Source organism: Buceros rhinoceros, unplaced genomic scaffold, assembly GCF_000710305.1.
Source record: "Buceros rhinoceros silvestris isolate BGI_N320 unplaced genomic scaffold, ASM71030v1 scaffold1903, whole genome shotgun sequence".
Lineage (NCBI taxonomy): Eukaryota > Metazoa > Chordata > Aves > Bucerotiformes > Bucerotidae > Buceros > Buceros rhinoceros.
Window position 1 is genome coordinate 49,532 of NW_010405163.1, and position 17,919 is coordinate 67,450.

Sequence of the window (17,919 nt, forward strand, 5' to 3'; positions counted from 1 at the left end):
AGTTTGTGCTACTCAGACAATTCTTACTTTATTTTGGTTTTCTCGTAATTGGTAGCCTTCAAAAAAAGCACTTTAAAAGTTTTATAGGAAACAAAAGAGAGAAAGAAAAAGGACATTTTAGCCAAATACAGCTTATTCTGCAGATACGGTTTTCCCCATGGCTGCAGTCCCGTGCAGCTCGCTGCTCCTGGACGCACCGAGCAGGGACACGCTCCACCCTCTGGCCACGGTGCCGTACTGCAGAGATGCCTGAGACCAGCCTGGTTCCTGACTTTCCCGCATTGCTTTCAGATACCGGGATTTCCGCTACCCCCCTGGTCACCCGCACCAGTATGAGCACAACATATACTACTGGCATGTCACTGCAGCCAAGCTGGCTTTCGTCATTGTCATGGAGGTAAGCATACGGGGTTTGGAGCATTACTTCTCTTCCCTCCATGCAGGAAATCCTCCAAAGACATCCCGCCCAGGCACAGCCATCAGAGCTGGTGGTGTGTGCTAGCACCGGCAAGAGCTTGGGAGGTGTAAATTAAGTGCAGCACCATTCAAAAAAGAAGTCCCTGGAGTTATGACATCAGCTGAGGGTTGCCCCGTGTGTTTGCATTTTCTTTTCTCAAGGACTGTAAATTTATTTTTACTATCAGAAATAGAAGTGACGGTTACACCAAAAATATGTTTACATATACTTAGAGGAAATACGTGCACAAACTCATGAATACATACACGTAATAAATGTGTACCAGCAGAGTAAAGTCTATAAAGCTGGTCTCTGCAAGAGGTGAGTCTCTAGATATATAAGCATCAAAAAGTAATTGCTCCTTCCTCCGCAGCTACAGTCTGGGATGAGGGTTGGTCCCTGATGAAGGGAGAGGAATATTAGGTATTATTTCATTATAAAATGTACTTAGGGCCTGATCCAGGGACTAACGAAGTCATCAGAAACATGCAACTGGTTAGATCAGAATTCCCGTAGTGTAGAAAAGCCCGTTGCCCCAGAGTCATTTGAATAAACCTAAAACAATTTTCAAAGAAACTGTAACCAATATTTCCAGGTAGTGGGGAAGCACTGGGTACCAACATTCCTCCAAAGCAGGCAGAGAAGCCCTTGTTAAAATCAGGATTAGAAAATCAGAATTTCTTGTTTATCAGACAATGATTCTATTCATTAGTCACATCTGCTTTTTAAAATACTGTTCCATTTGATAGATGCTTGTACAGAACCCGCTCAGAGTCTTAAGAGATAATGTGACATTTCATTCGTAATAATAATAATGTCCTGTTCAGCCTGACTGACATTTTTTCATTTTCACCTTCCCCAGCATGTCATATACTTTGTGAAGTTTATTATTTCATATGTAATTCCGGATGTATCACAGAAGACCAAGAGCAAGGTCAAACGAGAGAAGTACCTAACACAGAAACTCTTGCATGAGAATGATCTCAAAGTTGTGAAGAAAACCATGGGGAAAATAGCTGACAAAATTATCAAAGGAGTGGACAGCACTTTCCGACCTAAAGCTGAATGAGTACTTGTTCATATGGAATAACAGTATTTTGCCAACAGACACCTGTCCAAATATTACCAATAGCTAATCAGACACTTTGGGCTAATTCCCTTTACTAAACATTGTTTCTTGCAACTGTTACCTGTTCATTTACCTTGGACAAATGCAACCACTGTGACTCAATTTTTTAAAAAGCTTTTTTAATGTGTGAAGATAAAAATTATGTATCACCTTAAGATGATGCAGATTAATTCTCAGCCACATAGACTGCTTTCCACTTTGTTTAGCCATCGCCTGTCAGATCTCTTGTTTGACTTGAATAAAACCTTAAGAAAAAGAATGATTTTTGGTAAGAATACCATCACGTCTTCTGAAGGAGTTTTGATTATTTGCTAATGCAAACCCCAACTATAAAATGAAGAGGAAAAGCCAAAACATGAAGAAAAGAGAAGGAAAATACAACTCAAAATCATGTTATTAAGCCATTGGAATTGACATGCTAAGCGCTGTTGTGTGCTACACTGAATTAGCTATGCATACTGAGACTTAAATGGATAACGAGATATTTCAATTAATCATGGACTTGGATCACAAGAAGCAGCGAGACTGTAAGGCCATCCTGTTCATCAATCTCTGTGTAAACAGGAGAATTGCCTTTGAAATCAATGCACACAAAATGACTTTACAGCACTCTGAGTGTGTAGAAAACTCAGGCGTTTCATCTTTCCCCGGTCAATGTACTTTCATTACTTCACTCGCCCATTCTACTCTGAATGACCAAAGCCTTGAAGGTCTCCTACCTGTAACAGTAATAAGTGTTAAAAGTATTCTCACGCAGTAAATCAATATTTGGGGAGGGCTGTCTTATGCATTTGTCTCACACCAGAGGCACTGTACTCATCCCTGATAGATTTTAACATAGGAAGAATGTGCAGCTCGACCTGTTCTATACAGCATTGCGTGATAAAGTGAATTCTGACAACACCATGAATCTATTGAAAGCGGAGATTGGAATAAACCGTGTAATATGCCTTAACCATGTTGTGAAGCTTTAAACGACTAGGAAGGACGTTAGAGGTGTGGATGCACGTGCTAGAGCCTTCAGCCATCTTCAAATTAGGCTGCAGATCTGTTTGGCTCTTTTGGTTCCAGTTCAAACTGGGAGTTAGGGAATTACAGATTAAGCATGTCTGTAGAGCTCTGCTTTGTGTCTGCAGCAGTGATATTCCAGATTATCGACTTGCTTTCTCTTTTAACACTTCTAGTGGACCAATTTCTACACATTCTGAAAACAAAAATCTTGTTGAAAAAGCAAAAGCATGCCCATACTCTGTAAACCAGGTGATTTCTGTTGCATTTGTAATTTTGTACTCTTTTAGATGTAGTAGTAGATACACAGAGATTTTTAGACAGATTACTCATATAGCTTTTTACATATTAAGAAGTTCATTTGCAGAAACAAAGTAGCATTTATAAGATGTATTTTATCCCCTTAATAATCAGAAGGAATCAAAAGTCTGAATTTTGTAGCAAAACTTGCAAATACTGACTGCCGTGTATCTCAGGTCTAACCTTTGAAATGGCAACATTTAAACCAGAAGAGGTGGCACGTGAGGGGAATCTTTTCAGCAGTCATGATACACAAGCTTTCCCTCAGCAAAACTTTACATGATTGCATGAAAGAACGTGAGAGGAAAGCTTGGTTCAAAAGTCAAGGAAAGATGAAACAAAGAAACTCACAGGTTCCAGAGAACCACTTGCCTGTGTGACACTGAAGGACCGAAGCTTACTTGTTACTTCCTGTAAACACCACCTGAAGGCAAAAAGAGATGCAGGACAGAAAAATGAGATGGAACTAACGATAAATGACAGTCAGCCAGAGCAGCAATGGAACCAGTGCTGCTTTGCTTTGGTTTCATCGTAATCATTTCATGTCTTCAGTTTATCAGGAAGCAAATATAAACTGGGCAGATGGACAAACACTCAGAAATTTCTAAACAAGGCAGAATTTCTTATGAAAATATATCCCCTCAATACTGATTTGGCCTTTTCCCTGAATCACAGGATGCTTGAGGTTGGAAAGGACCTCTGGAGGTCATCTGGTCCAACCGTCCTGCTCAAGCAGGGCCACCTAGAGCAGGCTGCCCATGTCCAGATGGTTTTTCAACATCTCCAAGAATGGAGACTCCACAACCTCTCTGGGCAATCTGTGCTTGGGTCACCCTTACAGTGAAAAAGTGTTTCTTAGTGCTCAGAGGGAACCTCCTGTGTTTCAGTTTGTGTCCATTGCCTTTGGCCCTGTACCAAACTTCGGCTTAAAACAAATGTTTGTTTAAAAAACTGCTTCATGGAACAATTCTAGTGAGTACTCAGGAATTCCCTGTGCAAAATGAGTTTGGTTTAAAAGCCCTCTCAATTCCTCTCAGAGGAAGGGAATTTTTTATTTTAGCTTTAAACTGGCCCTTCCCCATCTGCAGCTGTGTTCAGCTGAGATGTTTTCATCCCCTTACCAGTGACCACAGAGTCAATGTGCCTTAAATACCTTTTCAGGTGTGGTATTGGAGGGCTGAGGCAACAGGGAGGTATCCCACGATAAAGAGGGGAAAAAGCGGCAAATTAAATAAATTAAATGGACCATTTCAGGTAATTATTAGGCCTTAAGGAAGCATTTATTGCTCTCTTTAAGAGGTAAAGAGACTAGGAAACAAAGACAATGAGTGCCTTGCCTGGGGTCACACTGTGAGCAGTGGCAGATCTTAAGGCTGATTTTCTGGAGTGCCTGGTGGTCTCCTCCTTGTTTGATTCCTGTGGCCTCTCTCAGCTGCCCCTTTTTTTATCAGTTGGCAGCATCTCCTAAAGGGGGAGTGTCATCCAGAGTTTACATTCCAGATTTTAAAATAATGATTTAAAAGCCCATACTACATCTGCAAAGTGTGTATATCTATGACTTGGGATCCTCCCATAATAAAATCCTAATCAGCTCTGTGGGTGTGTTCCTACATTACATTACCATTTTTGTTCAGATCACGAGTGTGCTTTTGAAACTAGTCTTCCACTTGTCCCCACTCTCTGGGCAGTGCCTTCCATCACAGACTGGTTTGGGGGCACATGGGCTAGACTCCTCTTGGTTTAAACTGAACCAGAAGGCAGGTTGTAGATATGCACTTAATGCTTTCTGCCAGGCATGTAGTCCAAAGAGCTAAAACCAGAGTTAGGCTGAAGAGAGTGGTGAGTACTGGGAGGGCATCACCTAGTCAACATCAACTTTTTGCTCGAGTGATTTGCTTCTGAAGTGCCACTCTCCTTGCTAATGTAGCTGTAACATTTTATTTCAGAAGACAGTATGTCAGGAATTCAGTTCAGTTTGCCACGTGCACAATGTTACTCACAGCACAGATCTGAATGAGAGAGAAAAAAGGTGAAAACCAACACGGTGCCTAATAATTGCATTTTAATAGTTTGACTTAAGCTGTGCCATTTCTGTAGCCTCTACCTCCAAGTGCTGTAATGTGCTCTGCGTGCACACAGGGAGCTCTGCAGAGGCATCAGAACAAGATGCTGGGGGGAGGGCAGGCAGTTGCCAACATATGAGTGTTTGTAACTTTTTAGGCTGGGTCACTTTAATAATATTTAAAGATCTGCTTGAAGGGAAAATTAACATTTGTTTTAAACTATGAATAAATTTTACTCTTTTTTACACTTGATATCTAGGCCAGACTCTTACTTCACACAGCTCTGTTGAAGTCAGAGTGAATTTGGACCAGTGACCATTTCACTGCCTTAACAAGCACCATAAATCACAGACGGTCGGCACTGTTTAAGGCTCTGCGTATGTTGATAAAATTCAGAATATAAGAATGTACTTTTTTGTATTTTTTCTAAGAATGTTTGCTATTAGTTTCTGAATATTAAGTTTTCTGTATATTTATTGTAACTAAATGAAGTCTATTTTAAAATAACAATACATCTGATGTTGATTAGCATTGTTTGTTTTCCCAGCAACAATACAGCTGCTGCCAAATGCCACATTTAAATTCTTACCACGTCATCCCTGTCTAATTTCCATATTCCTCCTCTTTTTCTATCTTTTTCCATTAAACTGTTACTAGGACTGAAATTTATCTCCTGTTTTTTCTGCATCCTCTAGATGGAAGTCATTCCTTTCAACACCAAGTTGATGACAAGGTCCATTATGTTCTCATACAAATAAACAGTTTTGGTCTTCATATCCTTTCACTCCTGTCATGATAAACCCTGTGTTGTATTTCAGAGTCATCATTTATTTCTTCTTCTGGATCGAGCCTGTGATGCTCCCACCTCCAGACAGTCCACTCGCTCTCTCCCTGCCATCCATCAGTTCTCTTCTGCTTCTGCTCTGACTCTTCCTCTCTACTTCAAGGAAATACTTTCCAAGACTTAGAGACTAGGAAGTTAGAGAGTAATTTTAAACAGAGACCTTCTTTGCATTGTGGTGTGTTGGTTTTATTTCCCTTAGGGATTCCCAGGGTCTGCTTGCAGTAGGTTATGATAGTAGGTTATGATAGGAAGCAGAGGTACTACCACCTCTAACCTGTTTTCTGCTGACTAAGGGCTATGTGTCACACAGATGGCAGTACCCGAGCTGTCCTGCCATTCTGGCACTGATTCAGCTTTGTCAGAGCAAGAACAAAAGAAACTTTGTGATGAAACTTAGTAAATATTATTGTCCTACAAATAGAAGGATAAAGCATCATAGGTCAAATCTATATGAGGACAGCGTTGTTTTAAATTGGCTGATACATTTAAAATCCTTCAAAGAACAAGCTTTACTATTTTTCTCCGTAATACACAAATAGCCAAAGTAGTGTATTACTTCTGGTGGTGCCTGCTTAGTTTTAATTCTTTCTGTCACAGAGTGGATGAAGTGTGCTTATTTTGGATAGCCACTGTGTGCCAGATGAAAGCAAGCTGTGTTCTGCCCTGCCTGGTACCCCCCACCTCATCACTGCGCTCCACCTGCGCATCACCAGAGATGTCAGCAAAGGCATCAGCAATTCACACCAAGTTGAGATTTTCCTGTGGTATGCCCACCTGTCATTTCCAGACTACTATACAAGGCTGCATTTCCTAGACAAGGGAGCAGCGCTGGTGGCTGCAAGCTTTATTTTTATTTCCATTTATATGGACCTCAGCCATGGAACAGTAACAGATACATAAAACACTGAAAAGATATGGATGCAGTTAGTCATAAATAACCTCCACACGGCTTGGGGCAACACTTTTGTCATAAGAAAATAATGTATCTTAATAGTCTGATAATAGTAACAAATTCTTTCCAGGAAAGTTGAAGAAAGTGTTTTTATTTACAAGCTGGAAGTGCACCAAAACAAGAGCCTTTTAAAATCGATTTCTATGATTTTTGTTGCATTCTCTGATACAACTATACAGCGAGCACAGGTCAGAGCACCAAAAACCCACCTCTAATATATGAAGTGAGAGTTTATAGAGAAAAAAAAACAAAGGAAACTCAAATTCTGAAATTGTGCAATATGAGGAAATTACAGCCAACTGACAGAGTTAACACAATATCAGGGATTTTTTTTTTTTTAGATATTATGTAGTATCCATGTAAGCCTCTTAGCTTCTGGGTGGATGAAACAGAACAAGTGGCTAAGTAAGCTCTGCTGGGAGCCACAGCCACCTGCGGCTATCGCCTTACCTCCCCATTCTCTGGGATCCTGTTTGTTCTCCTGTTACAGCTGTATCGTGCCCATTCATGCAGTCAGTTTCTAAACAGGTCTGGCTGCTCAGACAGAGCAGAGTTACGTGTAAACCTCTGTGGCAAGGGCACTGCAGGATCTTCACTTGCCAGAGCCCAGCAACCTTGTAAAGATAGTGGCTGAGCCCCCCAGCTTGGCATTCAACTCTGAATGTGCATCCTCTCCTCCAAGGGTTGATGGATGGCACTTGGGTTTTGTCACATCCTTGGGTTTTGCAGAGCTGAGAGCAGCCTGGTTATCAAGAGATGAGCCAGGGGTTAAGGTTTCTGTCCTGTGAAAATATTTTGGTAGCTGTGCCAGCATAAGCAGGAAGGGGCTCTGCCTCCTCCCAGACACCCCAGGGCTACCTCATGCCAACCCCTCTGTTTGTGCAGCTGTGCACGGGGCAGGGGAGTGCAGTGGCATGGGTGGCTGTGCTGGCACCCACAGCTGTGCTGGCAGGGGTGGCTGTGGCCACATAGGTGGCTGGGCTGGCACAGGCATCCTGGAAGAGGGTCATGCAGAGTGGGAAGTAGAGGACGGGACAGTGGGAGAAGCAGACCAGCAGTGGCAAGGTCCAAGAAATCTACCAAAATGCAACCAAATGTGCTCCTTATCCCACAATTATTTTAATGACTTGAAAAAAGGGACTTGCCTGCCTGCCTGAGCAGCTTATCCACCTGATCAGGCAGGGCTGTCCAGAGTGCCCTGCACAACTGCAAACAGGCAGGGCTGGTCTGGGTTCTCCGAATCTCCCTATTCAGGGGTAGCTATTGTGCCTTAAGCTCAGGCTTCACCTGAAGCCAAGTGAATTTTTCACATTCAGACATGCCCTCTGGGTGTTCATAACTTTAACTACATAGAAGATTATGCTAAAAAATTGGCAGAATCAGCCCTTAAGAGTCGTCTTAAATGCAGTTTCGCAAAGATTACAGCATTGTTATTTCTGAGATTGCCAAAATGTCACCTGGTCTCTGAAAACCCCAGGATGACCACGGAGTTTTGTGACGGTAGCCTGCAGAAGCCTGCTGTGCAGTTGAGGGCAGAGGTGACACCAGACAGGGGTATTTGCAGGAGGTTTTGGCCAGAGGCAGAGGTTGCAAAGTGAGGGGCAGAAAATATCTCCAGCCCCAGCTGCGCAGCCCTCCAGTTACCACACTGACAGCTATGCCAAAGCAATAGCTGGAAAATTCTTGCACATCTGCTGTTAATTAATAACTACTTAGATCTGGGAAAGGCAAAAACTGATCTGCCTCTCAAGGAGTACCATACTTCCAGATTAGTGATAGGTTATAGACCTGTTACAGCTCACAGTAGTTTTCTTTACAAAGATGCTAAAGCACCTTTTTTTTTCTCTTATAAAGGTATATAAGATATGCACATTTCATATCACATCACTGTTTTCACACACGATTACAAATAAAAAGACTGCATTTGTGCTCTTCATAACTTAAAGCTTAAACTGGGAGGCATAAACACAAAAAATAAGCCAAACTGATTTGCTTTCCTTGTCAGCCTGCTCTCATATTTTTTCCCTGGTGATGTAAAGGGGAGAAAAAATGTCACTATCCCCCAAGAGGAGCCATTAACAAATCTTTTCTTATCTTGAAGCTAAAGTAATGACATCTTATTGACAGTGCAACAGAACCAACAACGTCTTATTGAAAGCTCCAGTGCTGGAGGATTTGGGCTGTCCTCAGGACTTGAGACCCAGTAATGAAAACAGGTTTCGCTACTAAATCAAAGACCATGACTGCTCTAGTTCTCCAAAGGCCTTTAGCAATCCCAGACACACAGAAGGTGTGCATAGCTCACCAGGTTATCACCCACAATCCAAACTCAATCAAATACGGGGACCTTATTAGAAGAAGGATGCCCAAAGTAGCTAGCAGTTAAATCTAAGGTACATAAGGGAATGGTGCTGGAACATTTTCTCACTGCTATATTTGACATAGGGATGGGCCTGGAAATACAGGTCCATCCTTTTCTTACAACCTGGTTTAGCCTTATTGGAGTCTAAGCTAAGCTATTTACTAATTTCTGTACCTCACTAAATTAATTGGACCAGTTGTGGACATTTTTTATGAGCAGACGTGACTTGTGGTTCAGAATTTGTTTTTCATGTCTGAAAATTGTTAAAGAACCTTTGATCTTTAGATAGATTCTCCTTCTTGCAGGCTCCTCTCAGTGACCTGTGGGTAAGATAGGGTTTTTGCAAACCAGCTATCAGAGTTAGGTCCATCGCATACATTGGGCTTTGTGCAAATGAAAACTCAGAAAATAGAACCACGCCTCTCAAATTCATACGAGTTAAGGGGAAGCAGAAATGCAGCTAACAGTTATGTTGTAGAACTGCGGCCTACAGTTTCCACTAATCTAAGTAAGAAATCTCTGTCATAGTTCAACCACCTTCCCTGTTCCCAAGCAAGATTACTGCACATTTCTCCACTACCACTTGTGTTCATTTGACATCTTGGAGAACCATCTCAAGATGCAAATTAAAACTATACAAATACTGAACATTTTTGTGCCAGTCTAGCAGACTGAACCAGCTCATCACGGGGCCAGATGGGCACAGAAAGAGTGCGGCCTTGTATCATGGCAGAGCTGGGCAGGACAGCAGGACCACTTGGATTGCTTCAAATTCTCATGGACCCACATCCTGGCTGGAGAGGTGGAAGAGGCAGCTGAGTGGGTCTAATGATCTCTGCTACCAAAATGGTCCTCGGTCTCTCTCCCCATCAACTTTCACCATGCACTTCTGCATAGCATTCTTCAGGCCCTCTGTGAAGAATGAACTCACCAACCCAGCAGAAAATTATCCTCATTTTTACCTATTTGGATCATTATAGATCCAGCTAGCACCAGAACCAGTGCAAGGGGTGAAGGAGCACACAGCCAAATGCTGGAGGATGGGACCTGCCCTTTCAGGAGCAAAGATGTATTGGATCAGCTGAGCCATCCTCAGCCTTGCAACAGGATGACCTGCAGCTCTCACAGCTCCATTACTTTGTAGGAAAGTACCTTGGTTTGCAAAAGCTTTTTTCCTCCTTGTCTTTATTTGTGTGTTTACAAAGCAAATGCATCACATTTGTATAGCACATATATAATAGAATAAAACAGAATGTGAATGTACATTAAGTGCTCAATTTATTAGTATTAAATGTAAAAGATCTCAGGTTAAATCCAACTTTTACTGTTGAATAAACAAAGACTAATATTACACCCTGTCTGTGCTAGAGCAGGAGAGAGCACCATGTGATCTCCTAACCTGTGAGTACGCATCTCCAAAATGCAGTGCCAAGGCCAGAAGGAAAGTGAAAGTGGGCCAAATTCAAACTCCCTGATGGACGCTGGAGGACCTGCGAAGACTTGTTCTCCAAAGTGGCTTCACAAAGAGATGCTAACATTGCTGGCAAACAGCTGGCTCAGGAAGACCACTTCCTTCCATTTTCCAGATAGCCATCTTCAATTAAAGCTGAATTCTCAGGAAAAGAAAAAATTTACGAAATATTCAAATAGACTTTTTTAATAGAGAAAGGAATTCTTACAATAACCCATCTGGACACTCCCGAGTGTTTCTCCTCCCATATTTGCTATTGTAGCTCCTACATGAATGTTAGTGACTCTGTACAACACCTTCCTCGGAGATCATTCCTGTTTTAACAGGCAGGAGATAAGCTGTGGATTCAGACATTCAATACTAAAAAGACGATCTTCAGTGTAGTGAACAATGGGATATGCAACTTCCCTCTTCCTCACCCAGGAGTAGGATATAAACACACCTCAGCCTCGTCTCTCAGGTGGATTGCTTTTTCCTCTTCCTGATTCAGGATTGCCTGATTTTTGCACATCTAATAAATGTATTCTGATTTCCCTTGCTTTTGTAAGAAACAGAAATACCCAATTCCCACACTTCCAAATCCCAGAATGAGTCAGATTTGGACAAAAAATTCCAAATCTTTGCTTTCTCCTGTGGCTTCTGGTTTTCACTTCATCTCGGGGGAAAAAAAAAAGAAAAGAAAAAGAAAAAAGAAAAAAAGAGGACTGCCTATACTTGCACTTCATAGCTTATGGTCAAAGCGTCATCTCGGTAGTTCTCCAAATCACACTGGTGGCCACTCTCAGGCTGACATCCTAAATAGCACCAGCGTGCTTGTAAGTAACCTGCACCACCACATCTAAGTCCAACATCTGGCCCTTGTCAGCCTCAGTCATAGACTGAAACACTTACCGCTTTTTATTCCATTATCCTTTTTTGCTTTATCTTGCCACTGTGACAGGAGTTTCATCTCTTTAACTATAAACATCCTCTGTCTTTAAATACCAACAGCCTCATCTGGCCCATCTATAATTAAGCTCTTATTATACTGGTTTACTTTCATTTCACAAATCAGTAAGACAGCACAACAAGTACAAAAATCCCACAAATTAATGCGTCACTTTTTGCATTGATTGAATTTATTCCTGTTGTCTGGCTTTCAATGGGATTATGACTTGAAAGGCCAGGGTATCCTGATAAGATAAAATCAAGATAAAATTCTTGATTGTGCAATACTGGAAGGGTTAGAAAATTGTGATCATATAGTCTGAAAAAGTAATTTACTACTTTACTTCAAAAATCTCCTTCATTCAGTTCATAGACTCCTTAAGACCATGTTACCTAATGATTAATCCTGTCATACTTCTAATATGTGAATGGAAACACTACATTTGGTCACAGTATGTAAAACTGCTGCTGATAAGTCTAATCAAATCTTTTCAACAACTCTAACCGCAGGAACCTGAAGTACATCACAGCTATTCTCGATGAAGACAAACAGCTTTCCAAGGAGGAAATCTCATATTCCATACAGCCAAGTATGACGAATTCCCCTCCTCTTCTTTTTCTCTAGCAAAACCACTGGAGCTGTTTGCAGTCTACATTTCCAAAGCACTGATGATGCATTTCCATGAAGCACAAAGTTCTCCAAAAGTGTCTGGAAATGTACTTTCAGAAAAGCCATTCAGGAAAATCAGAAAAGCCATCTTTGGTTTATTTTCTTTTTTGGTTATGACTGACACAAAGGCATCAGGGTTGTACTGCCTTCCAGGTCATGAAGGTCAATCTCCATTCAGTCATGGTAAAACAGGACATTGGTGTGGATTTTTATTTTCATGAAATAAAAACTGTGAAGAAGACAATCACAATTATTAATGAGCTTCAAGTTCATATATATTAAAAAGTTAAATATAAAATACAATGATTTCTAAAATAATTGTAAGTAAAGAAACACAATAAAGGACACCAGTGATCCGGTGAACAGTCCTATGCCTTGCTCATCTCTAGAAGACTCCATCTCTAAGGTGACAGATAAATATGTAATCCAAGAGGGTTTTTTTCTTTTGTTGTGAAAATCAAATGATTTAATGGTTGAGAAAACAAACTGTACTTCTAGGTCGATACTTATCTCGGTGCACGGGCAAGCCCAGGAGTCCCCGGGCTCTCTCCCCAGGCAAGGGACACGGCTGGGGTGGGAGCATTCCTTCAGTCTGGCTGATGGCACCCCCTGCTTAAAAGCACAATGAGAAAAATGGGCAGCGAGGGCAGAGGGAGAGGCAAGCCACAGGGCCAAGTTTCACCTAAATCAGCATGATAATCACATTTCTTCGCAGAACATTGTCCTTAACAGAGGTTGTTCTTAGCCTGATCCTTAATAAAGGAGATAATAGCTCATGAGAACAACAGTCACAGGAGATATTTCTAGTCAGCTTTTGTTCTTGTACTTGGCCAGTTTATGTGCAGCCTAAGGGTATAAATAGAGAGACTATAGAGGGGATTAACAGACCTTCTTTCCAGCAGGGCTCATGTGCCAAAGCGATGACTCTATTAGCATTGTTTCCCCTGAAAGGTTTGTTTCACTCAGAAACGAGCACAGAGGCACCAAACTCTTTCCTGAGGCCCTGATTTCTCCTCTGAAGAGGAGGGAGGCTTCAGCTGCTGATCTAAATACTTCGGAGTTTATCTTTCCATCTGGGACAAACCAACCGGATTTTCGACCTCCACTTGCAGATCATCATCAGGAACAAGGTTTCTGTGAGGATTTTACCCCTACAAGCTCCACATCAGCAGAGTCATTTTTTCACTACAGCATTTTAACAATGAATATTATTTGCTGAACTGGCTGTTAGTGATGACTGTGGCCTTTCACTCACCTGTACTAAGGACACAGCATAGAAAACATCTCCTGCCTACTGACACCCTAACAGAATGTGATAGAGGATGGAGAAAACAGGGATCTAAAGGCTAAGCCTCACCTCCCCACGTTTTAGGGCTCCAGAGTATCCTTATCTAAGCAAGCCACCCTAGGATCCCTTTTTAATTATCAGAGAAAAGCTGGCACTTTTCAGGTATCATCCTCCTGATCCATTTTGATTGACATTGGGATGTGGTGAATCACCTGGAGGTAAACAGGAACTGGCTCAGTTGTCTGCAGGTGACCAGGCAAGGTTATATTTCTGCTTCTTTTCTCTATCACACATGGACAATTTAATTCACTAAGCCCCAGCTTCTCAATTTTCTTTTTTTGTTTGGGTTTTGTTTTGGTTGGTTTTGGTTTGGTTTGGTTTGGTTTGGTTTGGTTTGGTTTGAAAAAAATCTCATCTTCGCAAAGTTTTTTAAAAATAAAGTATTCCCTTTTTGCGGATAGATCTAACACAAAAATCACGGAGAACACGGAGAGGCACAGCACAAAGTTCAATGGCTTCTCAGGGAGTGAACAGCTGGAAAAAGACAACATGACCACATCCATCACCGGGGGAGCAGCAGGACCTCATTCTGCACTTGGCACTTCAGAGATTCCACCAAAATGTCTGCCCATGTGGTTAAATGTGATCACAAGTTTAAACATCTCTTTGGACCAGCTCTAGGTTCCCAGCATGCCAAAGGACGGAGCTCTTGCAGTCTACGGCTAAAAGCCACAGATGCATCATCAAGCAATCTGAAAAACTGATCATTTTGATTTGACCATCCATGTGGTGTGCACGGTCTCTCCAGTGTACCATAATCAGCTGTATGATCCTGTCCAGCATGTGTAGTGCAACTAGAAACAAAAGTCTGCATGACAGGGTAATCATTCACCCCGTGTGCCTTGTGCAATGCCAGGTTGAAGGCTGAGAGCCATCTAAACAGCTAAGTGTGAATTACTACACCATAACTCAGACTCAGTGGTATCTTTTATTAATCATTTATAGAGCTGTGTATTATTAATATATGCAGAAGCAGCTGTCTCTCTCTCTGGTGGAATTTGCTTTTGTGAGCAATTTAGGGGCGACCAAAGAGTTGAAGAAGCGGAAGCCCAGCAGAGCCTTCCCAAATGAGGAGGAGAGCTGCAGAAGTAGGCCACGAAACCTTTTAGTAGGTAGATGGGTCCCTCACAGGACCAGATGCTTAGCTGGTATAGAGGAGCTTGGTCCCACTGATTCCATAGCAGCCAGACATATCAACACTCCTTGCAAATCTGGCCTATGATTATTCAAGTAAAAAGAAACACCCTCTAACACACACCAATTACAAGACCAATGGATATATATAGTGTGCAGTAACACCAAGGACAGGCAACGTGCTGCAATAACAGTAAAATTTGAATGTTCCTCAAGACATGGGGCCAAAGTGCTTTCACTGCTGCATGATGAATACATTACAGAGATGAAGCTGTCTCTATGTATTCATAGGACAGATATCACCTTCTGACTCACTGGTTCATGTCCTTTGCTTACCAACATATTAGAGCTGCTCTCTAGGACTTCTTCCACTTGAGACTGAATCACTGAACCACTCCGGAAGATTAAAATGCACTCTTGGTTCTAGAGAAAACATCTCCTCCTACTTAAACACCTAATTAATTTCATGGCAAGCATTTCCCAGCATTTTTTCTTTTCCATCTATTTACGAGCCTGATGTCTGCAGTGCTTTCCAATACATCAAGACCAGCTTGTTAAATCTGCTAACATTTGTACATCAATTGCTCTGTGAAAAGGCAGCTCTAAGGAATGAATTACCTATCTCTTAGCTGCCTTTAAAATTGAGTAAAAAAAGAAAAAAACTTCTTTTTTACTAGAGCCAAATGGGAAATATTTCCCAGAGAGTTTCTAAGAGTCCAAACTGTTTTATATTCCACAACCCAAGACCTTGGGAAGTTTTCCACAAAAAAAGATTTAAAAGATTGGAAAAGGCTGGAGTAAAGCATTTTCACCTGGGATTTGGGGAAAGCAGACTGAGGTCCCTATGCCAGTGTGTAATTATCTAAAATGACGGTATAAAATTATTTCATTAGAAGAAACTCAGAGAGTCCTTCCCAGCTGACTCTAATCCCAGCTACCATCCAGTATTTTGGTGTATGCCTGCCAAGTCTGAAGCCAAAAAATCTGATTTAAGTCAAAGCCTTCAGCATCTCAGAATGGGCTCCAGACACTCACCCATGACACAAGGAAGAGGAGAAATATTCCTTCCTCCTCTTTCCTACCAGCTTGGACCATAAACATCGTACTTTAGCCAAGAACCTTTCCGCAAGTATTTGTGTGTTAACAGAAAAAAGCCCCACCATTTTGCATTCACAGATTCAATTTAATCAGCTTAGTGATGACCAAAAAGAAAAAAAGAATGAAAGATATTTACTCCACAGAAAGTGTGCAAATGAGTAAATATATTTTTTCATATTGATCTGTAGATCTCACAGTGTGAAGATTAACATAATTCTACAAAGCCCTAAGACCAAAGTATTGCTGATAAAATACAGCTAAGTCATAACAGAGCAGGTAACACCAGAGGCACAACTCTTCCTCGCTTTGCCATGCAATTTAACTGAAATTAAACAATCCAGATTTTATGTGACCCTTTCCCATTAGTGACATTAATACATGCCTTGAGACCATTTATAGTCCAAAAGCTGATACTGGCTAGGACTAAAAATTTGTCAAACAGAGTTGATTTTAAGACTGTTTTCCTTTCGGTTTTAGGCTGATTTGCAGTGCTTTGTATCAGTCAATAAATGTTTTTGGTTTTTATCCTTGCTGGGAGCTTTGATGAAAACCTGATGTGTCCTTTATATTTTATTATAACTTATATACAGAAGGGTGGAAGAAGTTCCATCATTTCTGTATCAATCAGTCAAAAAGCTACATAGATGCTAGCTGGTTTTTAATATTCACATTTGTAAACTTAAGCATTAGAGGAATTTTTAGTTAAGACATCTGAGTGCTTTTAGATCTGGATCTTCACTATGTAACAAGAAAGTGACTGAATAACTTTCCAGGATTGTAAATTAGCAAAAACCACCATACACAAGGGATTTTGCAATTTAAACAAAAAGATATTTATATCAGTTACAAACGTATGCAGTATTTTCTGATATATAGTTTACATTCGTTATGGATGTTTTAGCATAGAAATAAAATTAAATGTGTGATATTGCATTAAATGAAGTACTGATTTACATTGCTTTTTAAAGAAAAGCTTTATTTTAAAACCTGATTTCTTCATTGTAAGACCAGACTAGTTTTACTAACACCAGCATAGGTATTATCCCTGCTTTGGGAAGTCCCACGACAAAGCGTGTCCTGCCATGGGGAACAGCAGTATGGGAACAGGCAGAGGCGGTGGGTGGCCGGCTCCCACTCCTCCCAAAGGCACATTGAGCACCAGGTTTGGGATCACTGCTTCAGCCAGCCGTGGCACTAGCCACTTGCATTTTTAAATGATCAAAAGCAGATTGGGAGTGCTCCAGTGGATTTTCTTTCCATAAGATACAGCCATCCGAAGTCAATTTTTTCCTTCTTTTTTTTTTTTTTATACAAACTTAAGGTCTCATCCTTCAAACTTACCATCACGACTTTATGGCCAGCATGAGTTCATTGTGTGGGACCAGAGCCACAAGTCCCAGGGCTGCAAGTCACCCTTTGATCGCTGCCCTTCTCTGCTCCCAGCCTGACAGAGAAACCCATCACAACCCCTATTTCTCCCGAAAGACAGAGGGTGCCCCGTCTGTCACCACCCCTGATATCCTGTCTGTTTCCCTCACCTCTGCTCACAGGCTGGATCTCCGGCACCTGCAACACCTCTGAGCTGTGGCTGGTTGTGCTCCAGTCCCAGGGGCTGTGTTTGCAAGCTGGTTTTCTAACCACACGCTGCACTGCTAACAGGACCGGCTCTCCTGCAAGTTTTTCAACCGTCCTGGATACAGCTGACTGGAAACTTTTCAACAACACCTTCAGGAAAAGAATACAGTTCATCAAACGGGAAACCTCAAGCAGAAAGCTATCAGTGGGAGCAGAGTGGAAGAAATTGGAAAAGGAAAAACGCCACAACCTCTTTTCTATTGAGAAGGTGGGATTTCTGAGAGATAGACAGCCCCAGCCCCGCCCACAACACCCTCGTCTTCAAAGCAGCATAGCTCCGCAGCATCTGGAGCTCATCTGGAAGAAGCAGCCTGAGGTTGAGCCCCCAACCCAGAACCCAAATGAGGGTTTTGTTTTTCCCACAGCTGAAAAGGCAGTCAGTGCTGCTGCTTGATTAGTTAGTCTTCCACTGTGCTTATGAGCTAAGCTGTTCCTGAAGGGACCAGGGAGAGGCAGAGCAGGTCAGAGAGACGGGACGCTGCTGGGACCGAAACCTTTCCCGTGTGAAGGTAACCCCGTGC

The 17,919-nt window shown here is 41.7% G+C and overlaps 1 protein-coding gene across 1 annotated transcript in view; it reads left to right on the forward strand.

The window, feature by feature from the left end:
• Positions 1 to 9,623, forward strand: part of ANO6 (anoctamin 6) — a gene marked incomplete at its 3' end in the record, with an annotated part of 54,100 nt that extends 44,477 nt beyond the window's left edge. Inside the window, exons 18-20 of the mRNA XM_010133607.1 lie at positions 292 to 397; positions 1,320 to 1,445; positions 9,521 to 9,623. Of these exons, the coding sequence (XP_010131909.1) occupies positions 292 to 397; positions 1,320 to 1,445; positions 9,521 to 9,623 (335 nt within the window). The remainder of the gene's footprint in view (positions 1 to 291; positions 398 to 1,319; positions 1,446 to 9,520) is intronic.
• Positions 9,624 to 17,919: the final 8,296 nt, after the last annotated feature.